Source organism: Argopecten irradians, chromosome 15 (genome assembly GCF_041381155.1).
Source record: "Argopecten irradians isolate NY chromosome 15, Ai_NY, whole genome shotgun sequence".
Taxonomy (NCBI): Eukaryota; Metazoa; Mollusca; class Bivalvia; order Pectinida; family Pectinidae; genus Argopecten; species Argopecten irradians.
Window position 1 is genome coordinate 30411308 of NC_091148.1, and position 12047 is coordinate 30423354.

The 12047-nt window shown below is 32.8% G+C and overlaps 1 protein-coding gene across 3 annotated transcripts; it reads right to left on the reverse strand.

Moving 5' to 3' along the window:
- Window positions 1–939: 939 nt before the first annotated feature.
- LOC138308520 (endoribonuclease LACTB2-like) lies at window positions 940–12034 on the reverse strand. Of its 3 annotated transcripts, none has more exons than XR_011206142.1 (8): window positions 11871–12034; window positions 9020–9183; window positions 7436–7556; window positions 6751–6853; window positions 4476–4700; window positions 3507–3588; window positions 3031–3158; window positions 940–2658 (listed from the first exon to the last, which is right to left on the reverse strand). XR_011206142.1 is itself a non-coding variant. In XM_069249534.1 (7 exons), the coding sequence occupies exons 1-7, from the start codon at window positions 12008–12010 to the stop codon at window positions 3100–3102; spliced, it is 894 nt and encodes a 297-aa protein (XP_069105635.1). In that variant the 5' UTR covers window positions 12011–12034; the 3' UTR covers window positions 940–3099. The 3 variants fall into 3 exon arrangements, 1 of the variants encoding a protein (XP_069105635.1); XR_011206141.1 differs by having other exon boundaries at window positions 940–2772; XM_069249534.1 differs by having other exon boundaries at window positions 940–3158.
- Between the last annotated feature and the right edge of the window lie 13 nt (window positions 12035–12047).

The window sequence follows — 12047 nt, forward strand, 5'->3', positions numbered from 1 at the left end:
TAAGTAAATAAATTGTTGTAAACATTCATCAAATAATTGTTTATGTCGAACGGCGAGAAACTGTCGAACGCTAGCATGAGTTTATCAACGTCGAACATCTCATATTATTCGATTGATAATGAAATATTCGCTAATTTAAAAGTATCCAGGCCGTGTCATGTTTACGTATACTCCTAATAAGAATAATATTCGCCGGAATGTGTTAAATCATTACAGACATGGACAGATGTATTTGCGCTCAGTTTTCGTACTAACCGAATCAAATATGTCGGCACCAATATGTTAAAGTAAGATACTAATGTTTGATATTTCCTTAAAATATAACAAATATCTTCAGGTTTTTTATACACGTAAATTTAGTAATGTTCCGTATGCCTGTAAATCATTCCTCTGGTACACAACAAACGTGATGAAAAGTTTGTATGCGTCTTGACTTACATTACCTTCAAGGTCTTGCAGTTGACACGTAATTTGTTGGGTTACTTGTATATTCTGACAGACAAAATACACGAAAATGTACGTTTCATATTAAACATTGAAAAAGTTTGTAGATAATTTATCTTTCATCAAATAAACATATCATGTCTATTGTAGATACTCCCGCCGTTTGGTAATTTACCATTTATTCAAATGACGGTTGTACTTTTTCCTTACTATGACGGCATCAAATAAAGTCACGTAGATTTTTTTACCTATGATTTCGCACGTGATTAATAACGCCTTTCGCAATATCATATATAGTAATAAATAGGCAGTCTGGTATGATGGTATGTTAATTACAAAGATGACGGCCTTTATTAATGTTACTTGTATAGTAATGTTCCTTTTGTTAAATCCCTCCATTTTTTCTTTAGATTTTAACTTTCTTGTGGATGTATTTCACACACGTTCGTGAATCTAAGACCCCCAAACAAAACAAAAAAGGAAACTACCATCACAATCAATAAAAAACCTTTTATTATTGAAAAAATACATTCTAAATATCATATTGTATCACCAATTCTTTTAATTACAATAAATTAAAAAGCAGCAAACTTAACAATTTCACATATTTTTATAATATATTTAACTTTTAAAAAGAAACCAACCCTATGCTAAAATATTATGAACATATTTTTTGCATCTAAATTGGGTAGTTTTGGAATTCTACCCATTGTAACAACTCTATACAACTCGTAAATATAATAAGAAAACTATAAACTAGTTTTGACCCATGATAAGATAATTAATAATGCTTTTAATGATACAGTTATCATATTTATCATCATTAATTACATACTTAAAATATTTGATTATATTCTCAAAATAATGTAATGCTTTCAACATTATCAAATACTGTATAGATATGAATCTAATCCTGATTTCAATTTTACTGTTATATCAGAATCGATAATGGAGATATATTTATAAATAAACTTATATTTTCATGTATTCACTGACAATATTGAAATTAATTACAACTTTGTTTCCAAAGAGAAAGTCTACCCCGTTCATTGTGACTAGAAAAATGACTGATATATATAAGAAGAAGAGGTACAAAGGGCCTGTATCAGTCACCTCACTAAATGAATAATTGCAGTGAAAACTTCCTTTCCATCATTTATATCACAGAAAGGATTGATGCCAACATAATGGACAAATTGATGGCACTTTTAGGAATCAATTCACCCGAATGCACATACAAAATGACATATGTTGATGCACAGGCAATCAAGAACTCCAGGTTTAAGTCGAAGAGCACTTTCCAAATCAACATTTGTTGATTAATGAAGCTTTGAATAATTTTGTACTATACATCTTCACACACACAGAAAATTATTTTATTTATACATCTATTTCCAGATATATAAGCTGGTGCATCTATCAATCGTGTATACTGCAGTGAACTTACGATAAAAGTGTAGAAGTAAACAATCACATATGGATATAAACAATTCATGGATTTCATCTTAAGGACAAATTATCTACATTAAATAAAGGGATAATCAACCATATCAAATCCATAATCAATTATAAAGTTACAATTAGTTTCTGATTAACTGATGTCCTTAGCGACATGTGAACCAATAAATCTGAATTCTTTTGATTATACCATCTAAAGATCGTTTTAGAAATGATAACATTACGGCTGTAACTATCCAGTATACATCATCAGTCGGCTGTATATTTGGTGGAAGGAAGCCATTTTGTGTGTGTTTTCAATGGTAAGTATGCCATATCAAACATCGTTATCAGAAATTGGTACGAAACGACATAATTCATGAATTCAAACAGACATAATTAAGCTACATATGATCTTATTCATAACACAACGTGCCTAATTTGTTATTTTTGCTCATCCACACCTCACACTCGTCACAGCTATATATAGCCATGTTCACCCGTGCAATATGAACAAGGCAATGAAACAAATACATGTACATTATTATAAATGTTGAATTGTGTGAAATAAATCTAATACGATACATAGCTTCTATAGGAATACTTTTCCAAGTTCCATGATTTCGGTCTTTTTTACACCAACGGTCACTGAAGATAATGAACATGATAAACTTACTGGTCAGGCAATACAAAATGGTCGGCTTTCCACACAAAACACAACCTATTGATGACGTTGATTGATACTCCCGAGTAAATATTCACAGCAATTTGACCACACTGGCATAGAAGGAAAATATTGTTAGAAGCATGGGGAACTGGCTTTTATCAATCTGTAAATCAATTTTTGGAGTGCCTTATTTTTGACATTTTCCATGCATAGCAACATAGTACCTGGAAATTTAAAACATAAAATAAACTTTTCGTTGACTTGTAGTTGAAACATTTTGTGGTAATCTATTAACACTAATTGCACAATACATGAATTGATTTGTACACAAAAATTAGTAGGTTTTTTTCAGATTTATTATTTACAACATCAAGTCTTGATTTCCAAAAGTGACTATAAAGATATTGGTGATGAGTCATCATCAATCTCTGATGATCCTTCTGTTTTCGTAATTAGTTGATTAAACTAGTATGTAAAATTACCTAAAATAGCTGAGATCTTTATCCACAACACATGTTGAGTGTTATCATATAGTCTTATTCATATCATTATCACATATTGCTTTGGCCTTTTATCTTCCATAGTTTTGTTCCATCTTTTTCTGAACATTCTGAAAAAGCAACAAAGCAATGTGTATAATAATCATATGAAATATTCTTTCAAAACAAGTTGATTTATCTTTACTGTACTACATGAATTGTATTATTTTTATGTTTCATATTTTTCCTTTAGCTGTGTTTGTAAAAATCCCAAGATTCTGAAACAAAATCTGACCTGAAATTTTAAATTATACCTAAAGCAGAAATTGTTCAGCCTTGTCATCCCCAAAAAGTTTTTACAGTATTTCACACATCTTTCTTTGAAATTGGGACAAATGCAATTTCAAAATATTTAATTCATAGTGTTTTTATCAAACATGCAAATATACCAATAACTGATTTGTCTATATGACACTTACCCACTTTTCCATCTTTTACTAACTTTAAAAGGTGTTGGCAGACATTAGTATTGGCAGCGTTCTTTAGCCCAGCAGCTAAATCCTGAAACATAAAACAATTTCATACTTACACAGTACGGGTGCAATACTGATTCATACCATGCAATACATGCATGTCTCCTGCATTACACGACCCATGCAATATAGCTTCATGACATCACAGTGTAAACAAAATTACTATTTTTTTTTAGTGAATTTTAACATCATTTTCAGAAACTATGCTGATTTTATCATAAAGAATGTAAACAACTATCAAACAATTTTCAAGCATGGATAATTGAATTGCAGGTTTTTTTTCAAACTTGTTTCTTATCATTTCTAAAAAATGGTGGGCAATCAAGATATAACTCTTAAATTGTAATATCATTTTGAGGTATGAGTGGAAAATATCCTTTTATAGGTGGGTTTTACGACATTTTGTGACTCTTTGGTAGAATTTCTCTTCATATCCACGTACAATGTATGGAAGAGTCTTATTATAGTACGTCATCATCATCTCTCATTGTCATATCATGGTCATTTCATAAATATCGAAAGGCACACGTGTAATAACACTATGGTGATATAACAGGTCATAACAACGTTGTCATCATAATATGACGTCGCACGATTGTCTGACTAGATTGAAATGTCAAATCCATGCCTAGTTTCATCACACTTATATAGATTCAAAATTGAAAGTTTTGTCTATATTTCCATGAATACTACCTATGTGCTAAATAGAACCTGTCACTTGTGGCTACATATAACTTAAAAAAGTGATAAAACTCATTAAATAATTATGTGACAAGCCTTTAGGCTCCTACATGCCCCACAAGCCTCTAGGCTAATATTTTGTTATTCAAGTTATTGAAATCATATAAAATTTCATATTAGCCAGTATATAACCATCGTGTATGATCCTCTATCTACTTGTATTACATAACTCACCACATATATTTGGTCTACTAATTCCATGGATGTGAGCCATACATTTGGGTCTTTTTGAAGTGTTTCCACTATCTGTTTTTCCCGCATTAGACGGTGCTTGATGTAATTCTTAACCCTGTCCATGGGGTCAAGGATCACTGGACCATGACTGGGATAAATGAGTGATGGACGCAGCTGTAGGATTCGTTCAAGCGAAGCCATGTATGTGTGCAGATCTTGAAACATCTGGAACAGAGAGCAATTATATCAAATGTGTGTATAAAAGTTCTCTATTGGTTTAGAACAAATGACTAGAACTAGAAATTATTAATGGGAAAATTCAGTTTATCCTACTCCATATACAACCATGACATAAAACTGTGATTATTCGATGAAAAATAAAACTAAATATATTGACAAAACTCTAATAGTATTTCAATTGACATCAATGGAATTCATAATCATATATATCTATATGATCAAGCAGTTAAATGTGCATGCTGTGCTCATACCCGAGTTGGAATAACTCAAGGTATGTAAGAACAGCAACTTCAGTCACTTGTTAATTGGGAGATAGCTGTTTTTATTAGAGAAAGAAGAAATAGAAGATGTGGATGAGAAGAGCCATGACTCTTATACATTGTGTTTTATTTGAATACGAGGCCCATGGGCCTTAACGGTCATCTGACTCATGGCACAAAACAACAAAGTCACAGTATAGAGTATTGGTTAACGATTGTCATTTGTTGAACAAACTTGGTAGCCCTGCATCCATATATGGTTGTAACCCATTCAATGATTAATATGAGGAGGTCAGTCAGATTTTAAAGCCAAATTTCAGCAAAGCTCCCATTTTGGACCTCCACCATACTATCCCCATGGGTCTTAGCTTGGTCCTTTATAAAATATGATTGTTCTCACCTAAAGTTCCCCCTTCTGAATCAATTAAAACCCCTATAGACCAATTTTCATTGAGATTGGAGACTGAAACCTGAAAACAGGAAGTGGGCCAGTGGCCATCTTGGAATACCAAAATCTTTACGAAAATGTTTTCATGTTGTTCGGCATCAATTAAAACCCCTATAGACCAATTTTCATTGAGATCGGAGACTGAAACCTTAAAACAGGAAGTGGGCCAGCGGCCATCTTGGAATACCAAAAATCTATACGAAAATGTTTGCATGTTGTTCGGCATCAATTAAAACCCCTATAGACAAATTTTTCTTTTCACTGAAATCGGAGACCGAAACCTGAAAACAAGAAGTGGGCCAGCTAAAATTAAGAAAATTTGCCCTTTTGGGGCCCCACCCCTCAGCCCCTAGGGGTCAGTCCAGACTCAATTGTATAAAATATGATTGTCCTTCCCCAATGATGATTCACACCAACAAATATGGATGAAATCCATCCAAGGATAAAGGAGGAGTAGGATTTTAAAGCTAAAATTAAGAAAATTTGCCCTTTGGGGCCACACACACCCTCAGCCCCTAGGGGTCGGACCAGGCTCATTTATATCAAATATGATTGTCCTTCCCCAATGATGTTTCACACCAAATATGGATGAAATCCATCCAAGGATGAAGGAGGAGTAGGATTTAAAAGCTTAAATTAATAAAATTTGCCCTTTTGGGCCCCGACCCTCTGCCCCTAGGGGTCGGACCTATCTCATTTATATAAAATATGATTGTCCTTCCCCAAGGATGTTTCACACCAAATATGGATGTAATTCACTCAAGGGTTTAGGAGGAGTAGGTTTTTGTATAGTTTTACACACGACGCATGGCGCATGGCGCACGACGACAGACGAAACACGATGACAATAGGTCATCCTGACCTTCGGTCAGATGACCTAAAAAGAGACATACTGTAGAAGTACTTATTTTAGTGGTAGTTTAATTTTAGCGCTTTTCATGCTGTCTTTGAAGCGCTAATTCATGTACAGCATTAATTTTTTTTTATAAAGAAATGGCAAATTTTCATGTAAACAATCTGTTCATAATCAGCTTTAGTAATCTGTGAACTATCTTTTTGTTTTCATTTCCACTAAAATTGAACTGCGCTAAAACAAGTATGATAAGTTTGTGGAAAATGAGAATTGAATATAAATATGTGGAAACTTATTCAATAATTAATCACTGCATCTACTTAACCTAGGATACTATAGAATTGCATGTTTACATTAATTCATAAGTATCAAGTCATGTTACTTTCAATTACCCAAAAATTTTGGTATAAGAACTGTATGCATAAAACAAACCAGAAGTATTTATACTTGCAAGATAAGATTTTAAAAACTTACAGCAGTTGTCTCCCCTAGGATGGAGTCGCCAGAGAAAACAGCCTGATCCTCCTCCAATAATAGTACCATGTGATCGTCTGAATGTCCCGGAGTAAAAACCGCCCTAAAATACATACAATTGTACAGCTATGTAACAGGTCCATGGGAATTGTTTATATGTCACAGGATTTTTTCAAATGAAAGTCCTAATTAAAGGGAACATGGGCAAAAATATAAAGATTTAAATTCAGGAAAATGAACTTACGACCTCAAAGAAGGGGACTGGGCAATGGATGGAGTCCTGATTGGATTGAATTTGGTTCTAAAATAAATTAATTATACAAATAACAATTTATTCACCTCTGATGTTACATCCATAATGAAGAGCTAGCACTGGCTTTTGAAATTGAAGAGTTAGAATTTGTCTCCAGACCAGGGGTGAATAAATTTAATGTAATCATCTGAGGTAAAAACTGCCCTAACAGACACACAGTTAAACAATAAGATAAAGAATTCTGGACTTGATCATGAGGAAAGGAAATATAAAACCATACTGAATATAATATTTACAGACCGTAGTGTAGCACCTTCAGTTTTATTTACTGACCTTAGTGTAGCACCTTCAGTTTTATTTACTGACCTTAGTGTAGCACCTTCAGTTTTATTTACTGACCTTAGTGTAAAACCAGAATGAATATTTACTGACCTTAGTGTAGCACCTTCAGTTTTAAACACAGCATTATCCTTCACAAAATTATAGGGAATTCCAGTATTGTATTCTTCAATTCCATCAGGACGACTAAACTTTGACACCTTAACATCTGTCGCTGAAAAAGAAATTTCAAGCTTGACATATAACATGTACATGTTTGTATATATGTCTGTACATGTATAGAGCAAAGAAGTAATTCTAACAGTGTAGTCAGTTGAATTGGTTCTTTTTGTGTCTTGACAAAGAGGCAAATCGCCACGAAAATTCAACAATCTTTTGTCCACACCGTTAGAATTATTTCTTTGCCCTTTATTTACTACTTTAAGTAATTTGTATCCTACAGACATATATAATGATCCATTGTGACATGGAAAACAACCGTAGATATTGCTTCCTTGACTTATATGTACATATACGGTACATACATATCCACCAAAATTAAGAGCAACGTATACCAAATATTTAATTTGAAATAGGTTTATCACATAATTATATATATATAACTAGCCTGTTCAGCAATGTCATACGGCCATGTCATAAATATCGCAAGACACATGTGTCATAACACTATTATGACATCACCAGTAGTCTTGACGTCATAATCTATATATGACGTGGTATGATGGTCTCAGTGAATGGAAATGTCACATCCAAACCGGATTTCTACTGCTTTATATAGAGACGGAATCTTAAGTTTTAACTATATGTCTATTATTTAAAAGTTCTTTGATAAATTAAATCTTACACTTGAGACTATGTGATATGAAATCTATCAAACTTCTTAAATAATCTGATATGCCACTTGCATCATGGCATATAAAATTATTGAACTTGTTTGATGAATTTCATATCACATAGCCACTCATGTAAGATCCTTTATTTAATGATTTACTGGAATTGATAATTATATAACCTTTCTATAGAATGAAAAAGACTTCGGCCTAAGTACAAATACTCTAAGATACATTGCATATACAAAATTTTATTCTATATGTAGTACAATAAAACATTGCCATGTGTTTCTGGCTCATCAGATCATGCACCCATGTAAAGCTTAGTACATATCACTTTGGTTTTCAAATACATATTTGCAGACCTATGGGAACCTTTATCAAGCATTTTAATAGAAAATAGAAAATTCATGTTACATTGATGGGCCATAAAATTGTTAAGATTTTTGAGGAGCTTATATTGGAAAATAGACTTAATCTGATTTTAAGATATGTTTTACTTTCCATATTATATGGGACAAGGAAGTAATTCCATCCATGTGGACAAAACTAAATTGTCAAATTTTCGAGGCGATCTGTCCCTTTATCAAGACATACAAAACAAACACAATTACATTATAGGATACGAACAGTAATGCGGGATAAAATAGACAAATATTAAACTATACAGCACAATGTAGCGCAATTTACCCTTCGGCAAGTGGCAGCCGAAGGCTGGATCTACAAAATTGTATCCGTGCTGTTCGGCAGAACGCTAAAATATATGAGTGATGACTGGAAAGCGTGCCACGTGTGATTTATTTAATACATGTGTTAAACTGTTTTAATGATGAGAATTATACATTACACTGTAAGACATCCCGACAAACGTCGCCGACGCCACCAACATGGTCGATGTGCCAATGTGTTATAACGATTTCCTGTATGGAGCTCTGGAAATCCTTTAGCGCTGTCTTCAGATTGTTTATATAATCTGGTACCCCAGGATCACCGGCATCAATTAATATTTTCCTGTGTGAAAAATAAAACTAACTTGAATTGTTTTTATAGGTTTACCATAATTCAAAAAATTTAAAAGTACTACATTATTATTATATGTAATACATCTATATAAATATACATATTAGTTAATATACCTTATAATTATTATATTGCATGGCCACGCTCATCAGTTGCATTTATGATCTGGTGATTTATGATGTATATGTACTGTACATGTACAGTGTGAAGCTGAAAATTTATGACATTATTCAATATAGCTCTTTACCGAGACTTACCATTTTTAATCTTTTAAAATATCAAAAGTTCTTAAATTATGTTTGAACAAAGTTGATAGCCTTTTATACTCCAGCACATATAACAAGTCTCAATTAAAATCTTTATCTAGCTTTTACTCCAGTACATATAACAAGTCTCAACTAAGATCTTAATCTAACACAAGGCCTTTTCATTCTTTAAAAAAATGAAAAATGGTAAATCTTAATTATTAAAGAGCTTCGGCAAATTAACAGATAGAGATGGTTTGTTCAGTAACATAATTAAATCATTGTAAAGCTGTCCCTTCTTTCTTTCTTTCTTTTTTCATATACCTAAGAATATATCTACATTTAATTCTTATTCTTCACAATCTCTCCTTTCTAGTTCATTCCATTACCCTTTTTTTCTTTCCCAATTCTTTGTTCTTTACTTCATTTTTTTCTCTCCCCCTCCCTCTCTATCAAAAAACTCAAACAAAGTAATTATACTGATGAATGAAAGAATGGCAGAGTGAAAGATGTGCATGGAAGATAACTATATTAATTTTCATGATTATGTAATTAATGTAAAATTGATATATTGTTTGACAGAAAAATAAAAAAATTATAGAAAAAAAAAATCATTGTAAATCATCCATATGTGGGAAGTTGGAAAACTTTTTCAGTAAACTTGAAACCAGAAGTCGCACCAATTAATTCAGATCTGCGTTGTAGAGCAAGATCGTATTCAAAGTACAAAATATTTGTGTTTCCAGTAACCCGACTGACCCTATAAAATCAGTGCCTACTCAAAAACTTTTTATCAGTTTTGCCTTCCAGCAAACAAATAGCAACCTTAATTTTGGCAGTTTGGGACAAAATCATTTTTTTTTTGTACGTTCTGATGATTCTGTATTTAAAACATCAATAATACCGTACCCTGGGACTCAAATTCATAGTTTATAGAAGGTTGAATAAAGTTTATTTGAGTTTTTCACTGCAAGAAACTGGGATGATGAGGAAAAAATACAATAAAAAAAATTCTACCTACCGACCCTTCATTTTTAAAGGTTAAATTTGTAACCAGAACAAGAATATTTTTTCATTTGGCCTCATATCATAAAAACATTCATCGAAGGTAAAACAATAAATGGGATTGTAAACATAATCTTGCACTGAAATTATTTTAAAATGATTGATCTAAACTTCAATTCTGTTTATGGGACTCTACCATTTCGGAATTTTACAGAGATCGAATGATATTGAGATACAGATGTAGTAGCCACATGAAGTCACATATCTTTTTAATGAAAATTTCCGACATTTCTTCTAAATCTTCCATCTTTAAAGCAAGGATTAGATGTTGTTAAATTTATAAAGCTTTACATTGGTGTTTCATTATTTGACTAGATAAGATTAGAAAAGTATTTTTTGAGAAATATGGTTTTTATTCCCAGTTCATAGCCTTCTCCAGGTCTCATCATGTGGTGTTAATAATGTAGAGACAGTGACAAATTCTTCTCACTTTTAAACCCTTGGATACTCCTTTCACATATATCTGTCATCTCCACTGCATTTATAAGGGCGCACGGGCACGAAGTGCGAAGCACTTCTAAGGTAACAGATACACGAAAATATAAGAAAAAACACAATCTTCAAAATTCAATCCTACACACTGACAGCTTCAGTTTGCGGCCGCCATTTTGTCATACATACATGTGGGGAGGTTGTGCGTTGCTCCGGTACTGCTCTCCCCAGTAAATATATATTTAACTAATGCAAATGCATAACAGGAGTAATCAAACATTTTTTTAATTATTTTTAGATAATAATACTAACACTTTAAAAATTAAAGCTATTGAAAGCAGTAAATATCCACAAAGTGAAGATGAGCACAAGGAATCATGACGTCACATAATGTCAACAAATTGCGCGAAATCATAGGATTCGCATACGCGGCACTCTATAAGCCTTGAATGGACACAGAGAAATCTGAACCTTTGAGTTCATTTCCTGGAGTTTATGCTAGACAATTATTACATCATAATTGCTATAGTTTAAAGTGCGTCCTTTTATTTCTATATCATGTCTTCTGCATGAAATAGAAAATAAAATAAACAAATAGAGCTTCGCTCTTCCTGTGCCGTGCATGATTCATATTTAAACATCTGGCTGCGCCCTTTAAGGCCTTGCCTTCAGTCAAATTAACAACTACATAGAATATATTTATAAAAAAAATAAACAAACAAAACAATACTAAAGATCCACGGCTTTGTCCAGATGATCGTTGACAAATAATTTAGACTCAATTAGGACGCATGACAGACTATCAAGGTCAGTATGAAAGAAAGTTTATGTATGATTCCATGATCTGAGTGCCTTCAATTTCACTGCGGAAATATATGATTTTGGACCTTCAAGCGTGGTGTCAAGAAATGTTACGAACGTCAGTCAGAAACTTACTTAGGTCCTGTTCCGACAAGATACGTATTTGTTCCTTGTAACGTCATCGCTCTTGCATTGCATCCTAAAATTCTTATGACACGCTGTGAAAGTCGCTCTAAGTTTGGAATTGGTGTTAGTTTCTGTGCGGCTGCTGCCATTTTGAACAATTTTTTCTCACTGAAAGTCACATGACTT

Bases quoted from the DNA above. Each gene is read 5' to 3' on its own strand.
- LOC138308520 (XM_069249534.1), bottom strand. From the start codon at position 12,010: ATGGCAGCAGCCGCACAGAAACTAACACCAATTCCAAACTTAGAGCGA. The intron at 6,854-7,435 runs GTCAGTAAATAT...TATGTATTTTAG, and splicing joins ACTGAAGGTGCTACACTAAG to GGCGGTTTTTACTCCGGGAC. The intron at 4,701-6,750 runs GTAAGTTTTTAA...TCTCTGTTCCAG, and splicing joins TCCTAGGGGAGACAACTGCT to ATGTTTCAAGATCTGCACAC.